At 45.7% G+C, this 27,811-nt stretch overlaps 2 protein-coding genes across 3 annotated transcripts in view; one reads left to right on the top strand and one right to left on the bottom strand.

Annotated features, from left to right (window-relative positions):
- CDKL5 (cyclin dependent kinase like 5) overlaps positions 1 to 8,909 on the top strand; it is a 144,010-nt gene extending 135,101 nt beyond the window's left edge. Inside the window, exon 18 of the mRNA XM_073902026.1 lies at positions 8,796 to 8,909. Coding sequence (XP_073758127.1) covers positions 8,796 to 8,815 — 20 coding nt within the window. The 3' untranslated portion in view covers positions 8,816 to 8,909. The remainder of the gene's footprint in view (positions 1 to 8,795) is intronic.
- Positions 365 to 27,028, bottom strand: RS1 (retinoschisin 1). 2 transcript variants are annotated; one of them, XM_025857663.2, is made up of 6 exons: positions 26,911 to 27,028; positions 16,511 to 16,536; positions 15,270 to 15,375; positions 7,720 to 7,861; positions 5,278 to 5,473; positions 365 to 3,214 (listed from the first exon to the last, which is right to left on the bottom strand). In XM_025857663.2, the coding sequence occupies exons 1-6, from the start codon at positions 26,960 to 26,962 to the stop codon at positions 3,062 to 3,064; spliced, it is 675 nt and encodes a 224-aa protein (XP_025713448.1). In that variant the 5' UTR covers positions 26,963 to 27,028; the 3' UTR covers positions 365 to 3,061. The 2 variants fall into 2 exon arrangements, with proteins under 2 accessions (XP_025713448.1, XP_025713449.1); XM_025857664.2 differs by lacking the exon at positions 16,511 to 16,536 and having other exon boundaries at positions 26,911 to 26,993.
- Positions 27,029 to 27,811: the final 783 nt, after the last annotated feature.

Raw genomic sequence — 27,811 nt, 5'->3', positions numbered from 1 at the left:
ACCATATACAAAAAGTAACCCAAAATAGATCAAAGATCTAAATGTAAGAGGTAAAACTATAAAACTCTTGAAAGAAAACAGAGGAGTAAATCTTCATGATCTGGATTTGGCAATGGTTTCTCAGGTATGACACCAAAAACACAAGCAACAAAAAGAGAAGAATAAATGGAACTTAATCAAAATTTTTAAAATATGTTTTTAAGGATTCCATCAAGAGAGTAAGAAGAGAACCTACAGAAGAGGAGAAAGTATTTGCAAGTTGTGTATCTGATAAGGGGATTATATCTAGAATATATAAAGAACTCTTACAATTCAATAATAAAAAGACCACCTGATTTTAAAATAGGTAAAGGATCCGAATAGACATTTCTCCAAAGAAGTTGTACGAAAAGGCAGTGAACACATAAAAAGATACTTAGCCTCATTAGTCTTAGGGAAATGCAGATCAAAACCAGTGTGATACTACTTCATACACACCAGGATGGCTCTAATCAGAAAGACAGGTAATAACAAATGTGGAGAACCTGGAACTCTCATATATTGCTGGTGGGAACGCATAACGATGTGGCCACTTTGGAAAATTGACAGTTCCTCAAAAGGTTAAACGTAGAGTTGCCATGTAACCCAACAGTTATACTCCAAGGTATATTCCCAAGATAAATAAAAACATCTCCAAACAAAAACTTGTACACAGTTGTTTATAGCAGCATTATTCATAATAGCCAAAAACATGGAAACAACCCAGATGTCCATCAACAGATGGGTAAATACAGTGTGATCTAGGCGTATAAATGGAATGATATTCAGCTGTAAAAAGGAATTAAGTACATGCTACAACATGAATGAACCTTGGAAAAACACTATGCTAAGCAAAAGAAGCCAGACAGAAAAGACCACAATTGTATGATTCCATTTATATGAAATGTCGAGAATATTCTCTCTTCCACAGAAAGAGAAAGTGGATCAGTGGTTGCCTGGGGCTAGGTGGGTGAGTTGGTGGGGGGGGGCGATGGCTAATGGGTGCAGGGTTTCTTTGTTAGGGTGATGAATTTTTCTGAAATTGTGATAATGGTCACTCTTGAGTATACTAAAAGTCATTCATTGTACACTTGAAATGGGTGAAATTTGTATGGTATATGACTATCTCATTAAACCTTTACAAAACAAAAATTTCCAACATGAACAATTACTTGGGGAACCTTTATCACTGCCTCACACTGTTTCATTCTTTTCTTCTTTCCTCTTAACTGTACTCCCCTCCTGTGTCTGGTGCGCCTGTTGTAGAGGACCTGAGCTCTTATGCTACCGCCATTTTGTCTGACAATCCATGTTATGATAAAAGTTCATTCACTTTCCAGTAAGGGGCTCTGATCCAGCGTCTGCTCTAAATGGATTTATTCATGTTTTCCTAAGGCCAGAGAAGGATTTTTTTTTCCTCCACCTTAAATTTGATATGTTTGTATTTGAGAGAATACTGAGCAAGGAAAGCTTTTTTCCAGCTTCACGTATACAGCATGGGGATTAGAAAGATGGTGGGTTGAATATAAAGCTGTTCTAAGCCCAAAACTCCAGGGAAGAGATTTGGGGCTTTTAGGAGGCTTCCCGCTCACAGAGAAGGTGAATGTGATGTCCACTATTGCGTGAGTGTGAGTCCATTCAGTTGGCTTGGCATTTGAAATAGAAAGTAACTTAAGAAAATGAGCCTCTAGTAGAGGTTCAGCGGCGTCAAGGCCAGGACAGTCTTGGATTCCCCAGTCTTGACAGAGGGCCCTCATCCTCTGGTTTCACCTCCTCTCAGCTCCTACTTTCATATACCTCTCCTTTCCATTCCCCATGTTGTCAGCCTCTCCCAGGCAAGGGCCTGAAAACTCAGGCCGAGCTATAAAGGATAGAGGAGACTTAGGCTGTTGTCCCTTAAAGGTCCCCGCTTAATGCACTCCCCAGGCCCATTCCTGGCCCGGTCCTTCCCAAGGCCGTTTCAGCCTCTGGAGCAGGCATGTTTGTGTGTTGCAAGGCAAGGGGGAGAGGTTAAACAGTTGGGTCACAAGAGACATAGCCACATTGCCCTTCTTAGGACATAGGGTCTGACCACTTCCTGCAAAGCATGCACTTAGCTAATGGGCCTCCTCTGTGTAGCCAGTGATAAGCTCCCGGGCCAACTGTTTTTAAAATGTTAAGCTTGTTGAAAAATGGTAGCCCTAGATAAGGGGAAATTCTGGGGTGCTTTGGTCATTTGGATTTCCTAAAGATAGAGAAACTTTGCTACTTAGATGTGCAGCCTGTCCCATGGATTCACCCAAGTAGCGACCACAGACAAAAAATTTGCTAGAATGGAACTGTATGTAGTGAGAGCTCTGGAACCACCCCCCCCACCCCCACCCCAATCCTTGTGTGCTGGGGGTGAAAGCTCAGAGCAGAGGAGACCCTTTTACCGGGGGTGATTGGGTGTGTACACATCACAGGAGACCAGGACACAGGCTCCCAACCGTCGTACCCGTCTGGGCCAGCCAGTCACCCAAAACCTTGCCCTCTGCACACCTGGTACTCTGAAGTCCTAAAAGGCCATGATCCACTGAAAACTTGAAGGAGAAACTGCAAGCTTGCTCCCCATTTGCATTCAAATCAAAGTTTTATGAAACTATGTTCCTGTTTTCAGTGTGGTAAAGCAAAAGAGTTTTTAAATTATCAGGGCTCCTTTGTGTTCCCTGGGACCACACCTTTCACACTGTCAGACCAAAAACAAAACAAAAACAAAAACCAAGAGCAGCAAATTACCCCTGCTACTTAGGCTTTTGTATGAAAACTGGTTTTAGGGACATTTTCTTTGTTCTTATTTTCTTTGGCCTGCAGTGGGGAATAAGTTCATTTTTCTTTCTCTTTCTTTGAAATTGGAAACTATATTTTTTTAAAAAAGGAATTCTTTCTGCCCAGCTCTGCACTGAAAACAGCTTGTAAAATACAGCTGTGTTTGTCACCCTGTTCGAGTCAGGGTTCCCCTACAGGCTGCTCTGAGCCCTCCACCCTCCCCCCCACCACGGCAGGTGCTGAGCTGAGGGAGGCCTCAGGCACACTTGCTGACGCACTCCAGCAGCTCCATCCGGATGGCAATGCGGACGTGCCAGCCCAGCGGGATCAGCCGGATGAAGCGGGAAATGATGGGGGGCCGCAGGAGGTTCTGGACTGTGGAGGTTCGGTCTGAGTTTCCATAGAAGACCTAAAGAGAGAGGAAATCTTATCGCGATCACATCAGAGGATGGTAAAGGAAGAACAACTCTTATCTGAAGCTGGCCTCAACTTTGAAGTTTGAGAAATCTCAGCAACTGGTTAAGGCTCAGAGGATTGCCCGTGCCCCCACCCCCCGCCCGCCCAAATCTGAACTTACATGTTAGTCAGCACCTGTGTGCTCTGGGCATCTCCGAGTCACTCTGTGGGGGCATCTAGAACTGCACCATCCAGTATGGAAGCATTAGCCACATGTGGCTCTTTAAATTTAAGCGAATTAAAATCAGTTAACAGTTTCCTTCCTCAGTCACACTAGTTATGGTTCAAGTGCCCCATAGCTATGTGTAATTAGTGGCTTCCATATTGGACGGTGCGGATATTAACATTTCCATCATCACAGAATGTTCTATTGGATGGCACTGATAGAAAATGCCTCTTGATCCTTATCACCAAATTTGTGTTTTAATCCTTTGCCTTTTGACAAATTTTGAAAAGGACCACATCACACTTACAAAGAGGAATGTCCCTCTGTTCCAAAGGTATCCAAAGTGGGGCTTGAGTAAAGCTCAAGTATGCTGGCCCTGAAGTTGTGAGCCAAAGCTTAAGTGTGTATCTCTACATCGATACAAATGGCAAATAGACTTGGAAAACTGCTTTTAGAAAAGAAAGAGACATAAAAACAAGATTCTGACAGGGGGATTGCAGTACCCAAAGTAGAGAGAAAAAGGGCTTGCTTCGTGTTTTGGGGGGATGCAACAGAGCATGATGCCATGGCTGTTTGGCTACATTTCCAAAGAAATCATTCTTTGTAGTCTTTCTAGAGTTGCAGTGACACTGGAGCATTTCATTTCTTTCCGGGACTATCTCCTAAAAAAAACCTGGCTGCTACATTGGCCTCATCCATCTACAAAACAAGAAGGACCTCAGATGCCATGATCTTGCCCCTCTTCCCAGTAGCAACAGCCCACATCCCCTTCTCTCAGCTTTTTGCCCTTGAGCCTATTCAAGTCGGGACAGCTGCAGAGGGAGGATGGGACAGGCCCCTCCAGACTGCACAAGGGCCTGAGTAGAGTGCCTTTTTGCAAAAAACTGTCAAGGCCTTCAGAAATGCAGACGGGACTTGAAAAAGAATTCTCATTTATTTTTGAAAAGCCGACTAACAAGAGCAAAAATGAAATAAAATGTGTAAGTATCAAGATGGTTTTTCTTATTGTACTCAATCAAACTCCTTGAAATCTCAACCCATGAATGTCTTGCTGTACAACTTGTCATCAGAGAGTACAAAGCCTTCTGATTTCCAGGCACACGTGTCTGCTTAATCTGATTAAATGTCCAAATTAGCCTCAGAAGTCCTTACTCTCAGGCAAAAGGATAGTTAACATTTCCGAACAGCTAGTGAGTTTTTAATTCATTGCAAATATATTATATATATATATATATAAAATAATGATTATATATATATACTTAATTACAAGCCTACTGTGTTCAGTCTATGGTGAACAAGACTTGGGGCTTGGCCTTTAGAGGTTAGTAGGATATATATTTGTGCAAAGGCTTAAGTTCCTCTGTGTTTGCACTGCTGGAGTCATTTTAATCATTTACATAGTTCAGTGGTTAACTTGCTGGATTGTCCAAATCTTCCTAGAAGACAGTCTTAGTAGTAAGGAGAGGCCATATCTACATAAATGGACAAGGGTCTAGCCACATCAATAATAGGTCAAGTCAGACCCATGCAGCAAAGTGTTCGATGGCCCAGTGAGTTTGAAATAGTCCAAATGGCCAGTTTTGATTATTCAAGCAACTATAAACTGATAAGAGAATTCAGACAAAGATTTCTTCTGTACACAACAGTGGTGCTCATTCACAAACAAACTGCTAGGCACCCAAGATTCAGCAAGCAAAGACACCTGCCTTGTCGTCTGACAGTAGACCATGTTGTGGGGAAGATCACAGATGACTTCCCTTGCCGTGGAGTCAGTGGTCTGACAGGGTGGAAGTAGGAAGGAAGGCCCAGAGAGTGTGAGCTGAAGGTAGTTTGGAGTAAGCCAGACTTACCCGGTTGTTTCCTGTCTGGTCCTTATAGTAAATCCAGTTCAGGTTCTCATCCGTCCTGTATTGCACGCTGTACTTGGTCATCCACTCATCGATGTCACAGCGCCCCTGGGTGAGGATCCCTGAAATCACCTTGACCTCCTTCAGATCTATCTGTAGCCACTGGCTGCTGTCCTGGTACTTGGAGAGCCAGGCACACCTGCCAGGGACACAGCAAATCACCAGGAGCCTTTCCCCATGAGCACCTCCAAAGAGCTGAGCGGCACTGCCCTTTGAGGGGTTACCGGAGCCTGAAGAACCTCTGCAATGCTCGGGCAGTCTGAGCTGCGATCTGTTAAGCACCGAGAGGCCTGTCTCCAAGAAGTATCCAGCCTGTCACACTTGTATCATTATCTTTCTCCCTGCATCTCCACTGCGCAAAGAACAATGGCCGGACTCAACTGATTGGTCAAAGAAGTGCCTCTGCGTGTAGCTGAAATCACCTTTGAGGTGTGGTTGAATAGGTCTTTCTTCAAAACACGAAAATGCATGGTTATTACACCCGCCAGTCCCCTTCTGTTTTCATTAGTCTCTCCTGATGTCTCTTTCTCCATGAGTCTTACCCTAATTTCATTCCCTTTTTACATATCTGCATCTCCTTCAGGTGCTGTCATTCGTGGCTTTCAGAGAGTATCTCCCATGTGCAGAACGCTGAGCCAAGAGGCTCTGGAAGAGCTTTTGACAATTGTAAAGCAAACTAACCATTGAAGGAACGGATTTGTTTTTTAGCTATATCCCTCCTGAATTGTGGAAACCTATAATTTCCCCTTTGACGCTTTTGTTTATTTTTTGCATATTAATTAGCTTCTTGGGACTCAGTCCTTGGCTGTCTTCTCTTCTAACTCCAGACTTGCTCCTTGGTGGCTCTTGAATTTTTAACTTCCGTCCCAGACCTTTTCTCAATTCCAGAATCTGAGAATCAGTTGCTGTCTAGACAATGTCTAGATGGCTTACAGCATCCCAAATGAAACCTGTCCAAGAGTGAACTCCTTATTATCTCCACCCCAACCGCTCCTTCCAGTGTCCATCTCTTGGAATGCTACCTCCATCCTCCTGGGTGTTCATGCCAGTGATCTGAGAGAGATCCTTGGCCCCCTTCCTCTCTGTCACCTCAAATATCCAATCCATCTATTGAATCCATCTCAAATTTTTTCAAATTCATTTACTTTTCTCCATTTCACTGGCACTGCTCTAGCCCATATCAACCTCAGTTCTTGCCTGGATGATTGCTACTTTAGCTCTCTTCACTGGTCTCCCTGGGTTGCCTCCCCCTCCCCCCGCAACTAAACAGTTCTCCCCCACAGGAACCAGATTTTTCCTAAAACACAAGTCAGACTGTAATACTCCCCAACTTCAAATCTTTCTCCGGTAGAGTCTGCTAATTGTCTCCCAATGTCCTCTTCCCATTTTCCTTTAGTAATAGAACACCACCAAGTTTGATCTGGGCAAATGGTCACCCAGCAGAGTTCATATTTCCCAGTCTCCCTTGCAGCTAGGTGGGACATTCTGACCAAATTCTGATTAATGGGCTATGGGCAAAGTAGCCAATATGATTATGCTTGTATCCTTAAAAGTGTGTGCACCCTGCTCTTCTTTTCTCCCCACTGACTAGAATGTAGATGTGATAGGGGAAGCGAGGGCAGCCATTTTGCACCCCAAGATGGAAGCTTCATGTGAAGAATGACAGAACAAGGTAGAAAGAGTCTGGAACCCTGATACCATTAGCCATCATACCAACCCTACCCTGCCTAATGAAACTTCTAGATGACCAAGAAATAAACCTCTATGTTATTTAAGTCCCCATACTTTGGGGCTCTTTGTTACAGCAGCACAAACTTGTATTCTAACTAATGCACATTCAAGGAACTCTCATTATGCCTAAGACAAGGACCATAATCCTTAACATGACTTCATGATCTGACTTCTGCCTGCCTCTCTAGCCTTATCTCCCTTGTGTTCTAACTGTGCTGACCTTCTTTACCATCCCCATGTGTGCCCTTCAGGGAGCCTCCCAACAAAGGGCCTTTGCACCTGCTGTATTCTGTGCCTCCCCGACCCCCTCACCTGGCCAACTGCAAGTCTCAGGTTAAATATCTTTTCCTTAGAAAGTCTTCCCTGTACTTCAAATGAATGAGGTCTTTCTTCTTTGTCTCCTGCACAGCATTTAACACACTTAATGATCAGTTATGTGATTATGTGCTCAGAGTCCCTCTGGCCCTCCAAACTGTGTGCTTCTTGAAGGCTGGGACCTCATCCACCTTGTCCACAGTCCTCAGCATGTGGAAGGCACTCAATGAATATTTGTTGAATAAATAAATAAATGCATTCTGCCATTTGTTTATTACAGAGATGTGCATTTTTCAAATCACATGAAAAAAAATTACCTGAGTCATCTGCCCTGCTTACCCAAAGCCTTGACTGTTGAGCCGGGCCTTGTTAGCTGTCCATGAGGAATACCAGCCCACATACTGCTCCAGGTTGGAGCAGGTGATCTGGTCTGGTGTAACTTCTCCCGACTCAAACCCCAGGGGCTTATGATATGGGCATTCTGGAAAAGAAAAGGCAACATACATTAAAACACTTGTATCACATTGCAACACTCAACAAACACGACATGACTAAAATGACAAATCAAACCATCTCATTTGTGCTTTGGAAGGTGGAGAATGTTTTGCTTGGCAGCACAGTTCACGATGGATCTTCAACCTACTCACTGCTCTTATGAGAAGAGAGTGAAGATGAAGTAAAAGGATTTCCATAGAGACTCACAACATTCATAAAAGCAGACAAAAGGGGCTCTATGGCAACCTGAGGTGGGGGGGCTGAGAAATACTTCACCTCCTCCACAAACTTAGACATTTAAAAAAACCAAGAGGTTCACAGAGAAATATACTTAAATGCCATACTCTTTATTTTCCGCATGAACACAGTTTTAGCCATCCTGCATGATGACATCAGGGTCCCTACTTGTCCCCGGGCAGCATAGGATGCTAATGATAGAAACGAAACAATGGTGAGAGGCAAGAAAGGCAATTATACATTGAGACCGATTTCTCACTTGTAAATTGCAGTTTTCTCACTAGTCTAATGGAAGAAAAAAGGGGAGGGGGTGTGAAATGTGCCTGACTATTGAATGAGGTACAGTTGAAAGGAGGTTTTTTTTTCCAAATAAGAATAGCCAAATTTAGTTCTTAGATGTTAACTGTTTGCTGCTTGTCATGTATTTCTTCTCGCATTTAGTGTTGGGTTACCTGGTCAAAAACTTTTGCCCAGCATCCATTCTCCCCTTCTTTTTGATGAAAGAGCCCTAATTTTGTTGGGCAGCAATGTAACCAGCTAAAAAAAAAAACCATCTTTCCCAGTCTGTCTTGTGGTTAGAAGTGACCACATGATACAATTTGTGACCAGTAAGATATAAGATGATGTCTGCTGGGGATTTCTGATCAGTTTTTGCTCACCCTTTCTTTCTTCCTGTTGCCTAGAAGGAAAACCTGACAGCTAGCACAGAGGCAGCCATCTTGCACAATGAGGGTAAGGCCAAAAGAACGGCAGAGACCTCAGCCCTGATAGCCTTACTACATGAGTCAAGACAAAAGTAATTTCATAAGCCACTACTTGGGGGGGTCTTTTCTAATCAAACGCAGGTTCTAGCTCAACTTCTATAGAAAACAAATGATAAACTTATGCAAAGACATTCTTCCAGTTTTCTGATTGTGAACAATAAGCGTCAAGTAAGTTATTTTTTTTTTCCATGTGTAAATTTGAGTTCAGATCGAAGAGCTGAACGTATTTACTGGGGCATCATTGCCTCCCAACAGTAAGATGAGTGCTGAGGTCTCTCTGGAGGATAATTTTCAGAAGTCAGTAAGACAGAATGAAGCATGTGAAAGCTTGAATGCGATCCATCCTGAGACCAGAATGCCCGCACAGTAGTCATGCCCTGTCCTCAGAGAGCTGAAGACAGAAAGACAGCTTCAGACCTCTGACCAGGGAGGCTTCACCACCTTTTTGCCCAGTGTACCAAAGGGAAGTGTCCAACCCCCACCAGTAGCTGCAGCTCAGTGGGGCTGGAGGTGAGGGGACTGTATTGGTAGTTTATCTAGTACCCAAGGCTTCAGGAACCTATTAAAAGAATGGGAATTCCTGGGAGTGAGGACAGGAGTGCTTTATGGGCCGCTCGATCAGGCGTTGTGCGGTCAAATCATCAGGAGGGCTTGCTAAGGATGCAGTTTCCAGTATTCCACCCCTGGAGCAGCCTTATTTTTAACGAGCACACTTTCAAAGCGCACTTTGGAAACCTTGACCTGTCAGGGAAGGCCCTTGTTGGTTGGCAGATTCAGTGCTACTGCCCGTGGCCTTGGGGCCTCCTCCCCCTCCTCAATTCCCCTCTGACCTGGAAGACAAGCCCGTGCCCCCAAAAGGAGGGACAAGGTCGCAGCGCCCGAAAGCTGGGTTTCAGTTGGGCCCAAGGTTGTCACTTAAATTCTAACTGTGGATGTCTTTAAGGCCCCTCTATCCTGAACCTCCCCTTTCCTGCTCCGGGGCCGCCAGCTTGGAGGGCAGGAGCAGAGGGGAAGGAAAAGCCTTCAGCCCGTTCCTGATTGCTTTATTCTTGGCATTTTGCTCTTTCTCTGTTTTCCCCTCACAACTCTTGCCATTTCTTTCCAATTAGCCCATCTAATAGTTAAGAGTGGGCTGGGAACCTGTGGAGACCTAGCCAGCGGCAATGGCCTCGGAGGCCGGTGAGATCTAGACGGGCCCTGCCCACACTCTCCAGGAAAGTGATGATCTGGCCATCCCCATGGCCTCAGGTGCCATCTGAGAGCCAATGCCGGACTCTCAGGCCCCAAGCCTTAGCTAACCATCGTCCATTTTCCAGGTGAATGGTTCCATCTGGGTGACCCAAAAACCCCTCACACCCACACATCCAAAACCGAGCCCTTCAGCATCCAAGCCCCAAGCCTCCCCCTGTCTGGTGCTCCTGTCTCAGGCATTGGTGCCTCTAGCTACCCAGCTGTCCACCCAGAAAGCCGGCAGTGTGGCCCGGGGCACAAAGCAGAGACTGTCTGACAGGTCTCTGCCTGGGCATCACCTGGGGAGTTACGGAAGTGCTAACGTTCAGGTCACCCCGCAGAGATGCTGATGTCATTGGTCTGGGGTAGGACCTGGCTAGGGGTAAAGCTGCAAGGGATTGTAATGAGCAGCCAAGGCCAAGAATGCCTGCTGAGAGTCAATGTGAGCTGGGATTGGATCCCACTCTCTGTGTGAGCTCAGGCAAGCTGCTTAACCTCTCTGGATCTCAATTTCCTTATCTGTGAAATGGGCACAACAGTATCTGCCTCCATAATGTCCCTGGGATTACATGAAATAATGTTTGTAGAGTCTGTAGTGCCTGGCCAAGAGCAACAGATTATATTGGTGTAATAGAAAAAAAGACATATATATATATATATATATATATATATATATATAGGGTGAAGTAGGTGTAATAGGGTGTAATAGGGTGAAGTTGTGGGAATATACTGATGTCTTCTTGAGTTTTTCATGTTTGCCTTTCTGGTGAAGACTCACCCGGGGAAGGAATGTAACTTCCCTCTACCCCACTCTGTCCTGCCCCCATCATCTCCTGTACATCTCCCTGAGAAGGAGTCCAGCTTCATGTTTCTAAAGGTTTGGGCTCTTCTTGCGCCAGGAAGAATAAGCCCCACGCTCGTGTTTGTGTGTTCGTGTGTTCGTGTGTGTGTGTGATTCAGGAGAGGAAAAAGCTGTTGACAGCATAGCATCTCTCAGATTTATGAATTTGGAAGGTCTAGGCCTCAACAGAGATTAGCTGATGGTGCTAGAGGAGGTGACCGGAGATTCTGGACTTTGGCCTTTGTGGGGATAAGGGGGGTGCTCACGGTGGGGCCTGAGCTCAGCGGGGACATGCTTCCTCTGAGAGGGCTGAACCACGGATGGGGTCAGGGAGACCCCCTCAGGAAACCCGGGAAGGTCCCCGGGACTGAGCTGAGCTTGATTCAGGGGGAGAAGAGCCACCACCAAGGTGTCCACCTTCAAGTGGGGTTGGGGGCCAGGCAGAGAGTCTGCCACCTAGCCTGAGCCTAAGCCCTGCCCCCAGGCAGCCCTTGCAAGCCCATGGGGGCTTCATGTAGTCCAAGGAGAGAGGAAGGATCTGTCTTTAGACTCCTCACAAGCCATGACAAAGGAGGCCTAAAGCTGGAGTTATTTAAACTTGGAAAAATAGGAAATGTGACATTTCCCATGCTCTGCGCGCTGTGGAGTAAACTGCAGTCAAGTTATGTTATTTTTGCTGACTCCTCCTTTCCCCTCTTTCTCCTTTCCTCCTCCTTCCGCGGTCCTGGCTGAGCTCCGTTTTGGTCCTCATGCAGGCCTGGAGGCCTTCCAATGAGGCTGCTCCCTCTGCCTGGGACACTCCTGTCCCCTCTCCTCCTCTTTCAGCTGGCCAACCCTACTCATGCTGAAGACCTCAGCCCGCTTCCCCTTCCTGCCCTGAGCTGGGTAAGGGACCCCAGCTGCTGCCTCCCCAGGCACCCTGTTCCTGTTACTTATTCCCTGTCCTTGTGATAATTTAATTGCCAGCTCCCTGGTCTGTCTGGCTCACCATTCTAGCCTCTGAGCTGAGCAGAACGCCTGCATATGCTAGGCCCTCGATAGTTATTGATTGGATGCTGGGTGAAGGGATCAACAAAGATTATCACCCATCTTGGGCGGCCGCTAGGAATAAGCAGAGAAAACAGCAGAAACAGGAAGCAGAAACCTCAGGGAGGAGACAGAGGTTGCCCAGCCCAGAGAACACCCACCGCCCTGAGCAAAAAGAAACTGTCACTTGAGCATAAACTAGGATTAAGCGACACGAATAACGTTGCTGGAGGAATTAAGGGGCTCGCCATCACACTTACACGGAATATGGCCTTCGCACGTTTTCTGCCCGATGGAAGTTAGTGTAGCTACAAAGCCTGTTTTTACCCTCATCTTAAGGAGAAAAAGAATGTTTCTACATTCATTTTAAGGAAAAACCTACGTCTTCTGTGGCACAAGTGGCTCTTCTGAGCGAGCGATGCTTTGCTCATTCCATGGATAAAGGCGTATTCATAATGTGCTGCTAATCCAGACTACACTTAACATACTAGCCTTTCTCATTCAGTAGCTGATTTCTTGGCTGGTAGGCCTGAAGGCCAGAGAGGCTTCTAAAGAACGTTAACCTAGAGAAGCACAAGGAGAGCTGAGGGACGTTCTTGACAAGAGAGAGGTGAATATTAATATGCATGTGTATGAGACTTGAACCTATATGGCCATGTAGTAGAATGCAGAATAATGTTTATAGAATAGAGTAGAAACTTGAAAATAATATAGGAATAGAAGATCTAGAATAAAAGGAAAACAGTAACGAATCATTGGATTTCTTATATTTTGATACTTTCCTTACACCGTTTCCCCCTCGGAGTGCCAAGGTAATCTTAGCTCGACTGCGGAAGACAGACCCTTTAGTGATTTTAGTAATTTTCATAACGTTAAGCCGAAGTCAGTCACCTTCTTCTTCACGGGTGGGGACACTGGACAATAACAGTCAGTATGCTCCTGGGAGCGCCTCCTGGCAGCTCCGAGTGACCCTCCCTTCTGTCCTTCTGTACTTTCTAGGCTCTTCCCTCCTAAGGCGGGTTCTGGTGGAAGCACGGAATCTCAGGGTCCGGAGAAATCAAGCAACATTCTTCACATTCTGCTGAGGATCTGAGGCACTGATGGGCAAGTGACTTCTGGAACATTGTGGCTAGTCCTACTGCCCTGAATCATCTCTTTCGTGGAAAAACCCATTAACACCAACGAACCAACTCTTTCACACTTAGGTTGCATTTTTTCCTTCCTGGAAATATCTGTGCCATTAAAAGATAAAACAAAAGCAAAAACCAACCAAAAAAAAAAAAAATGCTGGGGAGAGGGGAACGCTTAAGCTAAAAAGAATTTCTGATTTCAGAACTTCAAGTTCCTGGCAGGTGTGTGGGGAGAGAGCTTGAGGGACCCCGGTCGACTTCACATTCCTCAAACACACAGCCCTCCTCCGCCTCACAGTCGATTGGGTCAATGAAGCCCATCTGCAGAAATAATCTATTTTTAAGTTGCTTGCAGACAGAACTTCGAGTGGAATTCCAGTCGGTCTTCAGGTCTCTGGTGAAGAGAACATTTATTCCCACGGCATGGGAAACTCCTCCGGGCTGGAGTTAATGCCTTCGTTTTCATCTTCCCGTCAGTGCCCGGCATATAATAGGCACATGATGACAAAGGGTGGAATTGAATTTTAAATGGATTATTAAGGAGGGTGCTTCCATATTGGCTGGGCAGGTCACACCAGTATAGAGTGGTTGCTGGAGCTCCTGCCAGGGCACACAGTGGGTGGGAGGTCCGGTAGAAGCCCACCAAACTCAACAGCACTTAGTGGGACCCCACTGCGGCTTGCCAACAGACTTAGCTAACAGACCACTCCTACCCCTTTAGTAAACAGGAAAACGGAGCCAGTAAAGGCCATTGTAGACTCCCCTGCCTCCCCCGCAATTTGCTATTTTAATGCAAATTTAATGAAATAATGAAGAGAAGCTCACACATGCACACACATACTGTCTCTAGCGGAGCTATTATTAGGCGATTATGTAAAGTGAATGACTTGGCACGGCACCATCATAACCCTGGAGAGGGGTGACAAAGACAGTTTCAAGCAAAAGAGGCTCTGAGCCATGGAAAGGAGTGAGCGCTGCAAGTATCTGCTGGGCCCCCAAGCCTCTGAAAGTCCGAATGTGAGCTCTCAGGAGGCCGGAATAAAAGGAGCCGACCTTTATTAAGCTACAGTTCGCTGGGTACAACACAAGATGCTTTTCATGCCTCCTCCCACTGGTTCCTCATAACAACTCCTTAGAGCAAGGGTCAGCAAACTGTGGCCCTTGGGTCAAATGTGGCTCACCACCTGTTTTTGTAAATAAAGTTTTATTGGCACACAGCCATGCTCTATGGCCGTGTGTCACGTCTATGGCTGCTCTCGCCTTACAGTGGCAGAATTGAGGAGCTGAGCCCCTTTGACCTGCAAAGTCATAAATATTTAGCATCTGGTCCTTTACAGACAAAGTTTGCTGGCACGAACCTTACAGGAAGACATTCAGACTAGCCAGGAATGTCTATGTTATCCTGCAGAACAAATTGTCTTGGAAATTTCAGAGGCTTAACACAACAAGCGTTTTTCGCTCAGGTGACTTGTCCATTATAGCGTTTTTCGCTCAGGTGACTTGTCCATTATAGGTTGGCAGGGGTTTCTGCTCCATTTAATCTCCTGGGACCCACACTGAAGGAGAAACCACTTTCTCAAGCAGGGAAGGGAGAGCCAGAGAGTTGAGTACCAGCCCTTAAATGCTCATTTTGGAAGAGACACTTCTCACTTTGGCTGGAACTGCTCATACGGTGCCACCTGACTACAAGGGGACTGGGATGTGGGGAAGCACACGGTTGTTTGGTGAGCAATAAACCCTCAGGCGCAGTACAATTACCTCCATTTGACAGAAAAAGACCAAAGTGGGAGTCCCAGAGTTAAGAAATGAGGCAGCCAGTGTTCCACCTCTGGTCTTTCTGGCTCAAAAGCCTGTGCTCTTCTCAAAATGCCCCGCCTCCTACCTTTGATTTCTTTTCATAAATCCCTTGAGTCTGTTTCATTGAAAAGAGGTTCCGGCTCACCGTCTCACATAGGCCAAGGAGAGATGCAAGAAGCTGTTTCGAAACGACATCAGTGTGGTATGTTGGAACAGTGCTCGTTGTGTGATTTGAAGCTCAGAGGCCAACTGTGTGTTCAGGGGCGGGGAGGGGGGATGTTAATTCAGCCAGGTTGAGGGGAAGAGGAGAAACGGTGTTCCTAAGGACACCCCAAGGATCTGGTGCCCTTAAGGAGAGGGGACACTCACCTGGTATGCAGTCTAAGGAGGTGGCACCAGCAGACCAGAGGGCATTGGCACCTCCTTGGCAATCACATTTGCAGGCTTTCTCGTACCAGGGGTCCTCACCCTCATCCTGCGGGAAGCCAGAGGGGCAGGAGGGTCAGTCACAGTCAAAGGCAACTCTGGCCAGAGCCCCTGGGAAAAGTTTGTGTTCAAAAACCTTGCTCATGGGCGCCTGGGTGTTTCAGTCGGTTGAGCGTCTGCCTTCAGCTCAGGTCATGATCCCGGAGTCCTGGGATCGAGTCCCACATGGGACTCCCTGCTCTGCGGGGAGTCTGCTTCTCCCTCTCCCTCTGCCCCTCCTCCCTGCTTGTGCTCTCTCTCTCTCTTTCTGTCAAATAAATAAATAAAATCTTAAAAAACAAAAAACAGGGGCGCCTGGGTGGCTCAGTCATTAAGCGTCTGCCTTCGGCTCAGGTCATGGTCCCGGGGTCCTGGGATCGAGCCCCAGATCGGGCTCCCTGCTCTGCGGAAAGCCTGCTTCTCCCTCCCCCACTCTCCCTGCTTGTGTTCTCTCTCTCTCTCTCTCTCTCTCTCTCTCTCTCTGTCAAATAAATAAATAAAAATCTTTAAAAAACAAAAAAACAAAAACCCTGGATTATTATTTCAGCCTTAACACACACACTTGCCACTCATCTTTGAGTCCAGATTAATAAATACCCACCACTTGGGTGAACAGACACATCCAGGCAGGGAGCACTGTTCGCCCCATTGTAGTTATCTTCAGGGGCTGGGGCAGCCCCAGTCCAAGGTCAGGCTCCTCACTTCCCCTGGAAGTCCCTTTTAGGGATCCAGTTTTAAAAGGTAATGGAGGGGCACCTGGGTGGCTCAGTCAGTTAAGTGTCTGCTTTTGGCTCAGGTCCTGGGATGGAGCCCCGAGTTGGGCTCCCTGCTCAGTGGGGAGCTTGCTTCTCTTTCTCCCTCTGCCTGCCTTTCTGCCTACTTATGCTCTGGCGCTCTCTGTCAAATAAATAAAATTAAAAAAAAAAAAAAAGGTAATGGATTCAAGATTACACCACTTGTATTAAGACCTGGTTTACTTACATTCTCTCATTAAAACACTAGTCTTGAACTTGCCCAGAGAAAATGTGCCATTGCCGCCACCAGAATAACATATCTTTAAAAAATACCTTTTTTTAAAGTGATAATCCTACACATTATTTTGAGCTAGGAAAATCTTCAAAAATAGCTTTCTTACTGTAACATACCTCAGTAGACGATAATCCCAGTGTGGCTAAGCAAAAGGACAAGAGAGGGAAAAAAATCAAGTTAAAAAAAGAAAGAGAAATTCAACAAAATTATTCATTCCATGGAAAAGTGAAATAAAAATAGTCACATAAAAGTTAACAAAACCCCTTCTGGAAGAAGTCAAACTAAGTAAATATCTGCCAGGAATAACATCCACAGATGCTGAGAAACTAGGGACGGTAAAATTAAACAGACAAGGATAATAATTATTTTAAATTGAACTCTCCCCCCCAAAGTGTGGCTCCAACTCACGACCCCAAGAAGAGTCACATGCTCTATTTGCTGAGCCAGCCAGATGTTCGTATTATTTTTGTTCTTTATAGAATTTTGGAAAATACATTAATGTACAAAGAGGGAAAAAAATGCACCTGTATTTCTTATCACCAAAGACAACACTGTTAACATTTTCATATAAATCTTTCCTGTCTTTTTTGCTATGTGTATTTTTTAAAAGGTATGTGAGAACCTACTACCTAAACAATGCTTACAATTTACATTTACATTGTTGCATTTGACATTAACAGTGCTAGCTTTTCCCTTTACTTATTAACCCTTCATCATCATCATCATCATCATCATCATCATCCCTAGTGTCTGCCAAATGTGCTATTCAGAAGCTGATTCCTAGCCCTCTCCTCCTACCCCCAGTGACACTTTTAGGTTATTTAGGATTACCACATTGTTTAGAAAATCTTTTTAAGGTTTGTTTATGATGTACAGGAAATATCAAACCACAAAGTACAAAGTACAAATACTGTATAATTAATGTGGGAAAACTAAGTGTGCAAAATTTAACATAAAACTAACATCTGAGGGGCGTCTGGGTGGCTCGGTCGCTAAGCATCTGCCTTTGGCTCAGGTCATGATCCCAGGGTCCAGGGATCGAGCCCCGCATCGGGCTCCCTGCTTCTCCCTCTCCCACTCCCCCTGCTTGTGTTCCCTCTCTTGGGTTTTCTCTCTCTGTCAAATAAATAAAATAAAATCTTTAAAAAAAAAACAAAACTAACATCTGAACTATCTATAAAGATACTTCTATAAAGAAGTATGAATAAAGAGAATGAATGCACAATTTATTTTTTAAACACTTTTTATTTAAATTCAATTAATTAATGTATAACATATTATTGGTTTCAGAGGTAGAGGTCAGTGATTCATCAGTCTTTTTTTCTTTTTAAGATTTTATTTATTCATTTGACAGAGAGAGACACAGCGAGAGAGGGAACACAAGCTGGGGGAGAGGGAGAGGGAGAAGCAGGCTTCCCGCTGAGCAGGGAGCCCGATGTGGGGCTCGATCCCAGGACCCTGGGATCATGACCTGAGCTGAAGGCAGACGCTTAACAACTGAGCCACCCAGGCGCCTCTCATCAGTCTTAATAATACCCAGTGCTCATTACATCACATGCCCTCCCCAGTGTCCATCACCCAGTTACCTCAATCCTCTACTCCACTCCCCTCCCCTCCAGCAACCCTCAGTTTGTTTCCTATGATTAAGAATCTCTTATAATTTGTTTCCCTCTCTGGTTTTGTCTTATTTGTTCCTCTCTTCTCCTATGATCCCCTGTTTTGGTTTCTTAAATTCCACATATCAGTGAGATCATATGATAATTGTCTTTCTCTGATTGAGTTACTTCGCTCAGCATAATACCCTCTAGTTCCATCCACGTCGTTGCAAATGGCAAGATCTCATTCCTTTTGATGGCTGCACACTATTCCATTGTATATATATCCCACATCTTCTTTATCCATTCGTCTGTGGATAGACATCTGGGCTCTTTCCATAGTTTGGCTGTTGGGGACATTGCTGCTATAAACATTGGGGTGCAGGTGCCCCTTCGGATCACTACATTTGTATCTTTGAGGTAAATCCCCAGTAGTGCAATTGCTGGGTCATAGGGTAGCTCTATTTTCAACTTTTTGAGGAAACTCCATACTGTTTTCCAGAGATGAATGCACAATTTAACAGGAAAAGAGTTTGAATACATTAGCATACGTTGTTTAAGCTCTGCTGCCCAATGCATAACCACTAGTCCCATGAGGCTATTTGTGTTTTAATTATTTAAAATTAATAAAATTAAACATTCAGGATGCCTGGGTGGCTCAGTCAGTTAAACGTCTGCCTTTGGCTCAGGTCATGATCCCAGGGTCCTGGAATCGAGTCCCAAGTTGGGCTCCCTGCTCAGCTCGGAGCCTGCTTCTCCCCCTGCCTCTGCCTCTCCCCCAACTTGTGCTCTTTTTCTCTCTCACACACAAATAAATAAATAAAAGTCTTTAAAAAAATGGGCAAAAGTTTTTAAAAATTTAAATTAAATTAAACATTCAATTCCTCAGTCACACCAGCTACATTTCAAGTGCTTCCTGGCCACATGTGGCTAGTGGCTGATGTACTGCACAGGTACAGAACATTTTCATCATAGCAGAAGGTTCCATTAGACAGTCCTTGCTAGTTTAAAGCACCAGAGCTCCATTTCCCATTTTCAACCAAACGGAAACCTTCATTTCTTTTCCAATTATAAAAGCAACACATACCTATTATAAAAATCTTGAACAAAACTTGAGAGTAGGCAATAGGAAATAAAAGTCCCTCCTTAACCATTTTTCCTATCTAAAAGTTGAATATGATGCCCACGAAAAAAGCCTTTCAGGTTGTTTTAGAGAGTGAAGGAATGGTCTCATCTTTTGTGTCACAATTATAAAAGCTATCTTTTTCAAATTGTGCCTTCATTTAAATACTACATATTTATCTATTCTGCAAACCACTTTTTAATGTCCAATGTGAGCCTGGCACCGCATCAGGACCTGGGCTTTCTGAAATGGAAGCCTCCCTCTTTGCCCGCAAGGGGCTGGAGGACCCAGGAGAAGACAGGCCCCTGGATGATGCACGTGGTGAGTATTAGGCCAGGTTATGCATAGGCTGCTGTGGGAGTCCAGGGGAGCATATCTTTTAGTCAGAGCACTTCAGGGCTACCCCTCACCTGTAGTCACCAAGCTTCTGTCTCCCCTGGGCCCTTGTTCATGGGTTATCCATTCCAGAGATTCCCTGGTCTACCTGTTAAGGGCAGAATTGATCCTCTTAGGTCTCGACGAAGGTTGGGAGTGCCATCTTGGGGAGGCCAAGTCCTGTGCTGGCAAAAGAAGTTACTAACTTCTTATTTTCACATCCAATGGACTCTTCCCAACACTGACCTTTTGTCTTCATGCTCCAACATGCTCTCAGTCCCTCCCATCTTCCTTTAGCTTCCATCCCACTGTTCACCTGGTTCTCCCATCACTCTGAATATCCTCTTAGGCTCCTTTGATAGCTCTGCTTCTTCTACCCACCTCATAAAGCTTCCTAAGCCCAAAATTCCAACTCTTGCTTGGAGTGGTTTACCAGGTATCTCCCCATAGATGTCTCTTACTATCCAAAACTGGGCCCAACCAAGTCCTGACACAGTCATGGAGCAACCTGAACTCTCATATGTTGCTGGTGGGGATGTAAGTCAGTCTAACTTCTCTGAAAATCTATTTGGCAGCTTACACTAAGGTGGAACATATATGTGCCCTATGAACCAGGAATTCTACTCCTAAGTAGCTACCCACCAGAAATGCATACATATGTTCTCCAACTGACAAAAACATGTGCTAGATTACCCTCAGCAGCAGTATTTGTATTAACCCCAAACTGGAAACACTCCTATGCCCGTCAAGAGTAGAATGGGTAGGGGCACCTGGGTGGCTCAGTTGGTTAAGTGTCAGACTCTTGATTTTGGCTCAGGTAGTGATCTCTGTGTCGTGAGACTGAGCCCCATATCGGGCTCTGTGCTGGGCGTGGAGCCTGCTTAAGATTCTCTCTCTCCCTCTGCCTCTGCCCCTTCCACATGTCCCCTTTCTCTCTCTCCCTCTCTAAAAAAAAAAAAAAAAAAAAAAGAGTAGAATGGGTACAGGTGGCAAATTCCCACTAGCGGAACACTAAACTGCAATGAAAATGGATGACCTGCAACTCCATGCCACAATATGGCCGCATCTCACAAACAATGCTGAGTGGAAAGTTAGATGCTAGAGTGGACACACCGTATGAATCCATTTGAAATGTACAGAAGCAGGCAAAAGTAATCTATGCCATTAGACACTAGGGTCCTGGTCACATTTGGAGCAGGGAGCGGCCAGGGAGGCTATCTGGGGGGCTGGTGATATTCTGTTACTTGGTTGGAGTGCTGGTTATGTGGGTGTGTTCAGTAGTGAAAATTCTCTGAGCTATATACACTTACCTGCACTTCCCTGTATGTATGTTATACTTAAAAACTAGTATGTATGTTATACTTCAATAGAAAGTTTTTTAAAAACAGAACTCATTGCATCCTTCCTCAAATTGTTCTTCTCCTTTATTTCTTATCTTACTGAATGGCTTCACCATCCACTTAGCACCCCATCTAGAGACTTGGGGCTTGTCTTAGTCACCTTTTTTCCCTAAACCCCCATATCCAGTGTCAAGCAGGGGCCTTTTTCCTCTCCACGCACCCCCCCGTCCCTTCCTGTGTTAGGCCCCCACTCTTCCTGCTCCCATACTCTCCCTGCCGTAGGGAGACCTTGCCTCATCCACCCTTCAGGCTGCCGATGGAATGGAATGCACACTTGATTGTGTCACTTTCTTGCTGCAAAACCTTTGCTGGGTCCTCATTGCAAGGCTGCAAGTTCCATCTCTCATTTATTAGTTATATGGCCACGTCTCTCCACTTCCTCATCCCTAAAATGGGTATGATAATATTGCGTCTTTCAAGGGGCCGCCATGATCTATCTCCTGCCTGCTTCCCCAAATGTATCTTTTGCACACTCGGCTAGCTGCAATTCATCGGGTGTGCCAGGCTGTTTCGTGACTCCAGGCATGTCTCTATGGTTTCATGGCTTTAAAGGCTCTCATCTTCCAACTTTTCTGCCTGCCCTTCCCTGTTCAGAGGACTTCTTCTTCTGCCCCCCCGCCCCTGTGTACGACTCACCACTTGCTCTGGCTTGTGTCCTGCCTCTCTCTTGTGCACAGGTTTATCTAAGCACCTGTACACTTAGAGAAATTGATATAAAAGATGCCTGATAATGACTGGTCCCAAAGCATTTATTCTTTAAGTAATTATTCATTGAGTATCTATTATATTCCAGGCCCAGGTTTAGGTGCTGGGGATACAGCAGTTAACAAAATAGGAGAAGGGAGGCGCCTGGGTGACTCAGTCGATTAAGCGTCTGCCTTCGGCTCGGGGCATGATCCCAGGGTCCTGGGATCAAGCCCCATGTCGGGTTCTCTGCTCAGCGGGAGACTGCTTCTCCCTCTCCCCACTCCCCCTGTTTGTACTCTCTCTCTCTCTGTGTGTCAAATAAATAAATAAAATCTTAAAAAACAAAAATAAAAACAAAACAAAATAGGATGTACATCATAGGGTGTATATAGTCTAGGCTGTGGGTGGTGAGGGCTAATGAATGAATGAATAAAATATCCTGCAGTGAGAAGGTGATATTGGAGCAAAGACCTGAAAGAGGAGAGAGACCTGTGAGCAAAGCACTCTGTGCAGAGGGAATAGCAAATGTAAAGGCCCTGAGGTGGGTGGCTCCTGGGTGGGTACTTGGTGTACTCTAGACAGAGCAAGGAGACTCTGGGGCTGGAGCTGGTGAGTAAAAGAGTTTTAGGAGATGAAGGGGTAAAGTGGGGGGGGGCGGTAATGGGAGGCAATCCGTGCCAGGCCTGTGGGCACATGAGGACTTTGGCATTTAGCGGGAGTACGTCCTTGCAGGGGTTCGAGGAGAAGAGGGCCAAGACAAATCGGGGCTTATAAGGCTCCCTCTGGCTGCTGGGTGTAGACTGGATTGCCTGTGCCAAGCTGGAAGCAGAGAGCCTAGTGGGGAGACACAGTCATTGGGTCGGGAGCCGATGGTGGCTTGGCCCAGCTGGTGGCAGTGGAGGGGAGGAGAATGGCTGGATTCTGACCGGCTGTGGAAGGTAGCCAACAGTTACTTGCTGACAGGTGGCAGGGGTGTGAGAGAGAGAGAGGTTCAGGGCCTGAGGGACTTGGAGGAGAGGGCTGCCATTTCCTGGGGGAGGGGAAGGTTCCAGGAGGAACAGGGACTATGGGGGATGGAGTGAAGATATTCCCCTGGAGAGGCCTGTGGGACACGCAAGTGTTGAGGTGGAGTGGGCTCCTGGCTGGCAGCTCCTGGAGCTCGGGGGGAAAGCCCAGCCTGGGTGGGCGCTGCCCTGCACTCCTGGCAGGGGGTGTGCACGTGAGCCCGGCGCCTCTGTCCCGCAGCTGCCCCCCAGGAACCGCAAAGTAGAGGCGTGCACGAGTGGCATCGACTTGATTTGGGGGTTGGTAATCCAGGAGGCGCTTGGGTCCACCCCATCTTCAAGGGAAGCTGGGCATGGCTGAAATGCAGAAAGGCCCTGTCAGTTGGGCAAACGTCAATCGTGCCAAGACCCTCTTGGGGGGGGGGGGCGGTCAGAGGGGAGGTGTGTGGGTCACTGACAGTGTGGCCTTAATAACCAAATCAATTTGGCTCAGAGCCTGCGCCTATCGCTGAGGAGGGTTTTTGCAGCTGCAACTGAGCAAACCCAGAGATCCAGCGAGACCCCTGATTGCTGTGGCCTTCGGGGCCTTTTCCTTTCCCCAGGGTCACAGGTGGGCCCTGGGGGTGCTGCGTTCTGCAGAAACAAAGCAGAAGGCCAAAAGGAAAGGGCAGTGGGGCGTGTGTGTGTGTGTGTGTGTGTGTGTGTGTGTGTGTGCGCGCGCGCGCGCGCGGTTCTGCCACTGTGTGCCTGTGGGGAGGAAGAATCCCAAGGGGAAGGCCTGCTTTCCGAGCCACTTCCCGTGTTCAGTCAGATGTTGGGCAGACTTCTGATGTTTTCTCCTTCCCAGGCTCCCCTCCCCAGAAAGCGTTCGTCTACAGGCAGCCTGGGGATCTGAGGCACCAGATCCTTATGGAAATGAGCAGAGAGAGAAGGAACAACAAGCATTTTTCAGGAAAAGCTGTCACCAAGGGAGCAGCAACATGGCTGGAGAGTCCCCGAAATGATTTCCTCACCAAAAAGCTGGTGAGCAAAAGCAAAAGTGTGCTTGACTACAACATCTTATAATACCAGAAAATAACGTCGCTGGAATGAGTGACAGAAAACAGGTCAGCCTTGAAAGAAAAAAGAGGAAAAGATTTTGATTATGTGGTTGCATATTTTTCTCCCTCCTGGGATTGTGTTTGAGGTTTCTCCCCATGCTACGGGTTTCCGCCCAAGCGTCTGAGATGTCTCCCACTCACCGATCTTAGATTAATGCAACATGGGCTCGTTCTGCCTTCTGCCCTTTTGCCCAAAGGGCCGCTCCGTGGGGAAACCCTTGTTATCACAGCAATAAAATTCAAGGCTTGTTGTCTCTCAAAATGTACCTTGCAAGCTCAAGAGGAAAAGTGGGCATTAGACACACATAGGAAAGACTCTTTGAGTCTTTTTGATGGATGTCACTAAGTCCAGAGCTTTCCTTCCCATGGAAACAGATGAAGCTGAGGAGAAAAGCATAAAATTATGAATGGCAAAAGCTGTCAGTAACTAGCTTCTCATCTACTTGAGAACCAAGAGTAAGACACAGGAAGAAAGCAGCAGGCTGCAATAATGTCCCTCTCGAAGAAGAAGAAAGAAGGAAATTGTCCTGGTGTGAAAATGTTGCTATTTGTGGCTACAGGCATATTCCTGGGTAAATCTGTTATCTGTACATGCTTCAACACAGATGAATCGCAAAAACATATGCTGAGTGAAAGATAAAAGACCATATGTTCTATGATTCCACTTAAATGTAATGTCTGGAACAGACACATCTACAGAGACAGGAAGTGGATCGGCGTTTGCCAGGGGCTGGGGGGAGGGGGAAAAGGGCTTAATGTCTACCGGTTTCTTTGGGGAAGGGGGCGTGACGAAAATGTTCTAAAATTGGATTGTGTGCGCCACAAATCTATAAATATACTAAAAACCATCGAATCGCACGCTTTAAATGGGGGAATTTAATGCTATGTAAATTACATCTCAATAAGCTGCTTAAAAAAACAACTCTGCTGTCACCTGCAAAGGAGACACACCTGTAAGATGAGGCTTGCTTTTTTAAAATATATATATATATTATATATATATATATAAACATGACCAAGTAATGGACCTCTTTATTTTAATAAGGTGGATTTTTAAAAATCATCATTTGCGTTGAACCCAAGATGTACAATGTAAGATAAATAGAAGCCTGCCTCCGTTATCAGAGGTAGGTAGTGCTTTACGATGACAGTGTCTCCGTTCCCAAATGAACCCTCATCCAACGCATAGGTGGTGGAGTCAATCCATTTATCTTAGTTCACTGTAATAAGGAGCTACTGCCACTGTGAAACAGAAACAGTGAAGAGTACATTAGACAAAGAACCTTTGTCTTCCGGTTCCCAGTTGTGCAATAGAAAACATGTTCCCCCTGTGCTTTGGCCTTGATTCTCTCTCTGGATGGGAAGCTGATGAAGTGCAACAACTGCATCCTGTATTCCTGTATTTTTTTCTCTGCCTCTTGAGCATCCCTCTAGCTCAGGGTAGAGCACACATAGGTCGCCAAGCCACACGGACCATAAAATGGTCCCTGGACCACCCCGTGGACCACATTCCAGTCCACCCAGCCAGATGGTATTTTCTGCTCTTCATGGAAATTTCTGGAGCCCCTCAGCCATGCACACAGATTGGTAAGAGATAGAACAGGAAAGAATGCTGTGCTCCGGGCCTCCTGACAGCGTGTCTTTTATTACAGATATCTCCTGAATGGGCAGGTCTAATTTAAAAAGGGGTTGGTAAACTTTTATAGGGCTTTTTCCTCTTTGGGGGGTCACAGAGCACAGGTGTTAGACTCAGCACTGTGAAAGTAATAACGATCTACCCTGCGTGTCAAATTCTTACACAGTGTTTGGCCCATAGCAGCAATTCAGGGGTGGGTTTTTAACGAACTGACAAAAGAATGAGTGGATGGCTGGCTGGCTGGATGAATCTCAATGCCGATCACACAGAAGAGAAATCGGAGGGTGAGGCCTATGGATATCAGAGAACCGGAAGTCCGGGAATCTAAGCCTTGAAAGGTTCTGTTTAGATTTTCTTGCTGAAGAAAGGGCAAGGAGTAAAGGAAAAACAACAAAACACCCGGAGCACCTTCAAGTATTGAGAGTTACCGAGATAAGTCGCTGACTCTTCATTGCAAAGCGGGGGGAAAAAAAAAAACCCAGACAATTGGTCTCAATGATCCCTACTTAAGAAATGTATTTGGGTTTGCAAAATGACCTTGGGATTATATTCATACAGATCTTTCCAAATACTGAGAATGGTGACGAAATACCAAAAGGCATGCGACTGGGGGGATGATGGAAGCACATACTCTACCAATAATGTCTAATGGGAGGGCAGAGAGGAGCGTGATTTAAACCAGGAATTTTGACTCCACTTGTGTGAGTTGCGTCCCGTCTGTCCACCAGGTCATTTGCAGAGTGGAGAGGCCTCCTCCTTCCCGCCCTTCTTATTTATTTCCTGGGACACGCATAAATACACGATCACCTCGAACAAGACATTCAACCAATTTCTAATGTTCAGAATGAATCTAGAAAGGAATTCTGAGCTAACAGGTCCTTGGGAGTTGAAAGAGGCATGAAGGACTAGAATTTAAAAGTTGAATTGGATGATGTCTTAGAGATTTGCTTTTAATTTCTCCTTGTTTAAGCATATTACTCCGGCCAGGGCCATATTTAGAAATTTAAAAACGATTGAGTGTATAGAGTCTTTGGAGCTTCCTGACTCTCCGTTGGATTATGCTTTCTATTAGAGTTCAGCGGTAGTCGGCATGTGATGTTAATCCATATTTAAACTAGAGTGACCTCACGTCCGGATTTGCCCGGGACAGTCCTGGTTTACACCTGTTGTACCAGCAGAATTATTAATAGCATTCTTTTCCGCTCTCAGCAGTGTCCTAGTTTGGAATATTAAATTCTACGGGCACTCTAACTTTGACTCCTAAAAATTTTCAGGGCTACACCACACTTTCTTGTTAATTGTTGCAATTTATAGTTATTTTCTACAATTTCTGAGGCCCTTCCTTCTTCCTGTCCCATTTCAAGCATCCTTGGAACTTTAGAAGGCTCCTCAGAGAACCAGAAAGCCAGCGGTGAAACTGAGAACCACATCCACATAAAGACAACTGTTGTTCATTAACAATGCATCTTGATCAATTAACATGCCTTGCCAGTTAATGATATTTTAGTTATTCAGGTTGCATTTCTATTAATCAGCAAAATTACTAATTCAATTGTACTATTATTTGGTAAATGCTAATGGTTGCACCGCACATACCTTCATAGCCAAAGAGCAGTAAAAACAAGAAGCCTTCTATCTTGCGTGGCATGCTCCGCTTGTCCCTGGCTGCAGCTCTACCTTATCCAAGTGCAGAGCTTCCTGAGAAGCAGGGGCTTAACTTGAGCACTGGCCTCATTAAGCATCTTATTCCATTTAGTTCTTAGGGCTTTGGCTGAGCCCTAGGAAGTTAACCCACATCCTGCCTCGACAAGCAAGTCTCAGAGAGGAGTCTAATGTCAACTGAGGTTGGTTTAGCAAAGGAAGATACTGGTTTTACGCTATCTTTATTTATTTATTTATTTATCTATTTATTTATTTATTTTAAGATGCATTTATTTATTTTGAGAGAGAGAGTGAGCTAGCAGGGGGAGAGAGAATCCCAAGCGGACTCTCCACTGAGCAGGGAGCCAGACGTGGGGCTCGATCCCACAACCTGAGATCATGACCTGAGTGGGAACCGGGAGTTGGTTGCTCAACCGACTGAGCCACCCCAGGCGCCCCTAGGGTATCTTTAAATCTAAGAGAAGGCAGTGGAGGGCAAGAGAAACTACAATCAGAAGACCCAGGTGTTAATCCTTTCTTTGCCATCGTCTTCTCGGGGGTGACCTTGAGCAATTTCCTGCCACATCAACACTAACATTGTCAAATTCTATGAAAGGGACATGGATTTCCTTCTTGGAAAGCAACTTGGCATCATGTTCATACCTATTCACTCAGGAAAATACTCAGTTTGGGAGGGGGAGATGGTTACACACAAAGACGTACCTTGCTTTGTTATTTATAATAACAAAAAAATAGGAAACAGTCTACACGGCCAAGGTCAGGGGGTTCAGTGTAGCAGGTAGAGTTAAGAGCACTGATTCCCATGCCAGACTGGGTGCAAATCTCAGCTCAACCT

This window comes from Callorhinus ursinus, unplaced genomic scaffold (genome assembly GCF_003265705.2).
Source record: "Callorhinus ursinus isolate GAN/ISIS: 27379988/994484 unplaced genomic scaffold, GSC_fseal_2.0 scaffold16, whole genome shotgun sequence".
Classification (NCBI taxonomy): domain Eukaryota; kingdom Metazoa; phylum Chordata; class Mammalia; order Carnivora; family Otariidae; genus Callorhinus; species Callorhinus ursinus.
Note: the sequence above shows the minus strand (reverse complement) of the source record. Positions and strands in the feature narration are given on the sequence as shown.